Source organism: Condylura cristata, unplaced genomic scaffold (assembly GCF_000260355.1).
Source record: "Condylura cristata isolate star-nosed mole 26May11 unplaced genomic scaffold, ConCri1.0 scaffold00015, whole genome shotgun sequence".
NCBI classification, from domain to species: domain Eukaryota; kingdom Metazoa; phylum Chordata; class Mammalia; order Eulipotyphla; family Talpidae; genus Condylura; species Condylura cristata.
In genome coordinates, this window is record NW_004567116.1 from 16,925,941 (window position 1) to 16,932,681 (window position 6,741).

A 6,741-nucleotide genomic window follows, 5' to 3' on the forward strand; every position below is an offset into this window, starting at 1 on the left:
AGAATGCTTAAGGGATATTTAATATCAACATACAATGATTTGAAAAACTCTTCCATCTTCTTCCAGGATAGTAGAATCTGAAAATAAAACTGCCTCTGTCTCTTAAAAGTGGAAGTCTCCATTGTAACAGAGTTGCAAATATATATATATATATATATATATATAGGAGACAAAAGAACAGAAGCTAACTGATTAAGAATGCTTAAGGGATATTTAATATCAACATACAATGATTTGAAAAACTCTTCCATCTTCTTCCAGGATAGTAGAATCTGAAAATAAAACTGCCTTAACCAAGATAATCAGTAGCATTCTACCTCAGGGCTTTAAATACGCAATATCCCTGTGAGATGACTGATAACTGTGCAGTTACAGAAGCCTAAGTGGCGACTTGCTGTGCCAAGGGGCTAGTGATACACATAAAACTCATTTCCTTGCAACTCAACTAAAATATGCTAAAAATTTGACCAAACCAAAGGTCTTCCGCAGGTAGGAAAAGTATTCACATATTATACAGAATACTTAGATCTTAATGGGGCTTTTTAAAAAGTTGTCTGCCTCATAACAAAGCACTCCTTTAGAAAATAGTCTGAATTGAGGCATACAAGCTCTACATTTAGACTGTGATGGCAGAATGCAAAAAAAAAAAAAAAACACCAAAATTATAGTATTTTGAAGACGATTCACTTTTTAAAACATACATAAAAATAAACTAACTTTATACATTCAAAAGACCTGTGCTAATGGATAGAAGTTTGATAGCTAGAAAGCATTTCTCCCCTTTTCTCTGAACTGATTCATATAGATCATTGTATAAAAAACTTACTTTTGATTTTAAATGTCACAGAATCATTCTCTCCAGATATAGCAAATTTAGTCTTATATAGAGGAATTGTAAGCATCTAGGGGTTACCCAACACAAGTATTTTCTCTATCCCCCTAAAATACAGCTAACATATGGTTGTGGTACATCCCAGGCAGTCATTTAAAGCACACAAGGGGAGGTGCTGGCATAAGAAATACTTATTTGCAAAAGTAAACATATAACCCTTCCAATATGATGTACCACAACCACACATGAGAAGTCAACTTACTTTATTTTAAAATAAACATTGAAGATCCCACCCCTTGACCCCCACCACCCTACAAAACTTTTGAATGTGGAATGTTCAACAGCCTACCCATTTTAGGTTACAAAAACCAGCAAAAACTCCAGTTGTGTAATGAATGTTTGAGAACAGCTTTTTTTTTCCTTTAGTAGCTGAGCACCTACTGCAAAAATTCCTTAGCTAAAGGCTGAAAACAAATTTCTGCACAGAAAATTAACTATTAGTAGCCTTTGCTTTGTAAGTGGGATTAATTCTTCATGAAGTCAAAGTGGGATACCATAAGCAGCATTAAGTTCATAGGCACACAGCACTAGTGCTCAAACTGCTAGCACAAATTCCAACAGACATAAATTACTGTCCATACAACTTGTTATAGTCCCTATACATTTTAGGGAAAGAATCACCACTTTGAATATAAAAGCCTCTGTGAGAAAAGGGTAATTCCATTAGGGTTAGGGCAGGTAGTATAGAAATAGCTGCTGAAGATAACCATAAAGTTTGTAACACTAACAATGGGGTGAACCATATAAGCTGCTAGCTGTTGAACACCAGCGTTTCAAAATACAACTTTTATAAACATGTTTTATTTGTACTGCTTATACCATCAAGAACTGAAACTACTGGCTGTCATTTCCCTAAAATAGGGAAATCCATCTAAAACACATACTGGTGCTTTTCAAAAGATAGCAATTTAAAAGGGTGGTAGCAGCAGGCATTCGATATCTTTTTCTTTTAAAAACCTTCAGGCTGCAGGGAAAAACATGTGACCAAGAGTGTTATGATTATCCATTAAGCAATTTTCATCAGTACCTGTACCAACTTAGATGACAATACAGCAAGATCCAAAGGTTAGTGAGAGACAATGCACATCATAAGGAATGATATATAGTACCAATCCTTATGAGTCATTGTCAAAGAAACTGTTAAGTGTTCAAAAGATATGTAAATATTTCACATTAAGTACAGAAGCGGCCATCCAGGTTACATCCCTTATTTGTTGCATATTTTTCAAAAAGTGCCAATCAAAGCCTAATTTTGCATTTTGGCTTTGTCTTATACAGTATTAGCTGTTAAAAAGCAATTTACATGTGTTTTTAACCACAGTCATTTGGCCAGAGGATGACTAGTGCTGTGTCCAAGCTGGTAGCCAGCCTTTAGTATGTGTGAATACGGGCCCATGCATAATTTGGTATGCGTCTAAATGTTCAGTGCTCCAATTTAACTGGAAAATCTGTGAATTGCAGTTGTTCTGCCAACCACACTCCAATCCTTCCATCTTCTTTTCAAGGGAAATAGTTTTGTCATTTACCATTGAATAACTCTAGGGCTGATTTGTAGATTTTTATCCACTATCGAAAGTCAATCTTTCATATTCCAAGCCACTTCAATTAACTATGGAGATATTATCACCCCATAACGTATAGTATGTTTTACTCCTAAGCAAGGGTGAGGAATCTGAGTATCATGTGCAAGGCTCAAGATGACGCTTAGGACAGAACATGCAAAGTAAAAATAGTTTCCTTCCATATCCAGGTAATATAAAGCTGACAGTTGTAGTCCTGTCTTTATGGGATGAAAACAGTCCCTTTACAATAAAGTTTCCTGAAAGGGAGAACAAATAATAACTCTTCTGGTAACATATTATGGTACACTGGCCAGTGTGTTTTTGGCGTTTAAACATAATCCTGTGAATCAGATTAATTCACTTGCTGAGTGTTCATTTGCGGCATCCCTCTGTTGGGTCTTGGGGGCCCTCCACGACCTAGAAGACAAAAATGGCATTTGGTTTTTCTTTCAAATATTATTTGTTTTGCCTTCAAGCAGATTTTCATCTGAAGTCAAGAAGCATGTGGGCAGCTTGTAACCACTTAATTAGGTTTAAGAGGTCAATTCTTCAGTGTTCAAGTTTCACCTGTCCTGGAAGTTGGCATGCGCAAATTTGCTCATGTTCTCTAGCTAAAAGAAGAGTAGAGCTAATGGAGTATCCCACCAGTACTCATTCATTCATTCGTTCGTTCAACAAATATTTATTGAGTGCCTACTATGTGTCAGGCACTGTCATCAGGCGTTGGAAATAGATACAGCAGTGAAGACAGACAAGGTACCTGCTCTCATGGAGCTTACATTCTAGTGTACACTCTAGCTTACATTTCAGTAGTAAGTAACATCATACTATCAAAATTAATAAAAGCACCAGAATGAAAAACAGACCTTATTACCTAAACTGTTATAAAGAAACTACATAACATTCAAAATTGTATAATGACTCGTAACAGATAAAATAACTTTTTACATGCTGTTAAAACAGATTATTAGCTACCAGTCAACTCAACTTTCATAGAATATGCTACAAAGTGAGAAATAACATAACCCACATTCACATGCAAATATCCTTTGACACTTAAGTCAGTAATTCCCAAGTGAGCTATTTTTTAAAAAATGCACCTTTTTGCTGGCCAGTTTCTACTAGCATTGAAATCAAAGTACTTTGTAATTCCTCCTTAATATACATTTTATACATGTTATGGCCAATATCTAGAGGAAACCTAGTCAATTTAACTTCCCTCAATTTGAGAACCATTTAGAAGTTTATAGCATGAGTTGCTGCCTCTAATTATTACATAGACTGATTCCCTATCAAAGTAGGAAGTAGTCAAAAAACTCCTAATATTTGTAATTTTATAATTCAATAAATTTAACATTTTGGAGGTTTTGTTTAAAACTCAAATAATGTGATGTATCACTAGTAGTGTTCCAAAGGCATTGAACTATCAGTTGTGTATCACTTCTAAATGGTTCCCTAAATGTAACTATGGCTTATCTGGCCACTAAAGGGTTTCTGGTCCTAAAATATAATATGCATGTTTCAAAAATGAAAGAATAATAAATTTATATAAATGTTTAATCTCATTCCAAAAATGTCTTACAAAAATGTTTCAGTAAGTACTTCCTAAAAACATTTAGCAGGTTTTAGGACCTGAAAAATAATTTGCAGTTGGAAAAACACTTTCTGAGAAGGAGAAATGTTCTAGTTTTCAAGACAGTTTATATAGTAACAGGGAAAAGTCATTCAAAAAATTAAATTTGGTTCAAGGTACGTTTTAGAAACAGAGCATTTCAGTTAATCCCTAGAAACAAGTTTGGAAATGGTAAATGTATTCCTAACATGTGACCTACATGCAGACTATGAACAGCTCTTCCAAGGCCAGAACAGAAGCTCCACTTAGGAGCTAGGATCACCACCACAAAATATTACCTCGTGGGGCTCCCCGTGGTCCACTCTGCCCAGAGCCTCGCTTGAAATTCTGCTGATATCCATCCTAAAAGACAAGCTAGTTAGTACTGAAGAGAAAACAAAGTACTTTTAAAAATGTTTATCCATCTATGTCTACTCTTACACTCCTAACACTTGCGGAACATAGAATTATTTTTGACATTCCAGTAAATCAGAACTAAAGGTTACTCTGTGTATTTTTATCAAGAACAAAACTAGGTATTTCTCTGCTCTTAAAAATCAGTAAGAGGGGCTCTCCCTGGTGGCGCAGCTTTAGCACTAAGAAGCTAAAGGCACTTCAGCACAAGTTCGATCCCCAGCCCCGGAGGTGACCCACATGGCATGGCAGACCTCTCCTGACCCACCCAATGCTCCCCTCAGCAGTGAACTTTGTCAGTGGGCATGTTCTGTTCCTCCCCACTCTGTCTCTAGTGAATCCTCTCACCACTCCATAACTTCTGGCCTATACACCAGTCTGTATGCATAAATAAATCTTTTTTAAAAAATCACTAATAGACTATATTAAATGAGAACCTAATAAAAAATGTAAGTTATTTTACATAACAAAGACATAAAATTAGCCCCAAACCACCGACTTACTGAATAACACTGGACAACTACATCAGTCCCTTTCATTTTTTTTATGTCAGGTTTGTATTTTAAAACAATTTACGTACCCGCTGATAGCCAGAGTAGTCCCGGGGAGCACTGAATTGAGACTGTGTGTAACCACTGTTTGGAGTGTTAGAAAATGAAGGGCGGTAACCATCATATCCTCCTAAAATTGGGCGCAAAAAACATTGTTTATATCATCACAAGAAATTTTTATTTTCTTATTATTGACCAAGGAAAGAATTGAAAAAAATTCTAAGTTGTGCCAGTTATTCAAGTTAATTTCTAATGGCCTACAGTGATCCAAACTGATTATAAATTTCAGTGTGTAATAGTGAACTTACATGATGATGAAACTTTTACCCATCCATGTATACAAGCATATATGCACACTCACACAAAACAAAACCCCCGTGAGGTCAAGTAGTGCATAGAAAGCATACACCCTAAAGGGCAGTAGTAGACATGCATTTGGCAAATACTAAAAAAACTCACTCCCAATTTTGTCAACTTAAATTGTCCCAAAACATACTAAAAATGTTTAACTGCACTTAAGTTATTAATACAAAGACATAAAAACCATGATAAATTCCTATATATTGTACAAATCAGTAATGAACTTATTTTGTACCTCTAAATCCATTAGCAGGGCCCCTGTATCCATTCATCAAGCCTCTAGCACCACGAGAACCTCCACGAGACACACCACGGCTGTTATAATAGGGCTGACTGCTACGTGGAAATCCAGTGTTCGGCTGGGGAGGCTGCTGATGGTTACCAGTAACTTGATGGGGTTGGTCCTGGGAACCATGGTAAGTACCAACCACTATAACATAAAGAGAAAAAAATTACACATACCCCTTGGTATGTTACAATTTGTTCTCCCACAAGCTTTCTGTTAAGAAGTGTCTTATATAGTCCCCTCAAAGTTTAATTCTGTCTTTTAATTTTTAGTTTGGCAATAGGGACAACTATTATACTTTAATGAGGTTTTTTAAATCTTTCTCCTTACTCATATATTAAGCTAAACAGAATAAAATTCCCTAACAATTCCAAACATCTGAAAGCACAAAGCTGTAAAAGCACATGGAATTCTATCCTTCCAAATGATTTCAAAGATTTTACTAGCAAGTATCTTTTAAATGCATCTGCCTATCAATCTGTACAAGAGATCCACAATAATCCAAGAGACCTTAAATACTGACACACCATTAGCAAAATTACAAAAATTTTGTGCTATTCAATTAGTGGGAGAAGCTTTTTCTGTTAAATTTCTCTTGATGTTTAGGCAAAACATACAAAATCGTACATACAAACAAAATCCCATCATTGCTAATCAAGAATATGTACAAAATACATTTAATTAGAAAAAAAAGTCAGCAAAGGCCTTCACCATCTTATAACCCTACCCCTTAATGCCTAATTCCATTTCAAGTACTTTTAAGTACAATCAACTTACAACAGTAAAGGGAAGGCCCTGGCATGTTCATAATACATGTGTTCACATGCACACATACCCTACTCCCCTTTCCCATACAAAAGTACCTTCTTGATACCCAATGCTTTTTTAAGTCAAGAGGGAGTTAAAAAACAAAACATGGGCCCTTCCTGGTGGTGGCACAAGGGAGTAAAGTGCAGCACTGTGAAGCAGTCTGCAGCCACTGCAGCACAAGTTCAGTTCCCAGCCAGGAGGGTGATCCACATGGCGTGGCAGATCTCCTGATCTGCCTGTTCTGCTCCACACTC

General features: G+C 36.1%; 1 protein-coding gene across 1 annotated transcript in view; it reads right to left on the reverse strand.

Moving 5' to 3' along the window:
• Window positions 1–1,673: 1,673 nt before the first annotated feature.
• Window positions 1,674–6,741, reverse strand: part of CAPRIN1 (cell cycle associated protein 1) — a 33,789-nt gene continuing 28,721 nt past the window's right edge. The window contains exons 16-19 of the mRNA XM_004682935.2: window positions 5,627–5,821; window positions 5,061–5,161; window positions 4,366–4,429; window positions 1,674–2,871 (exon numbers count right to left, since the gene is read on the reverse strand). Of these exons, the coding sequence (XP_004682992.1) occupies window positions 2,807–2,871; window positions 4,366–4,429; window positions 5,061–5,161; window positions 5,627–5,821 (425 nt within the window). The 3' untranslated portion in view covers window positions 1,674–2,806. The remainder of the gene's footprint in view (window positions 2,872–4,365; window positions 4,430–5,060; window positions 5,162–5,626; window positions 5,822–6,741) is intronic.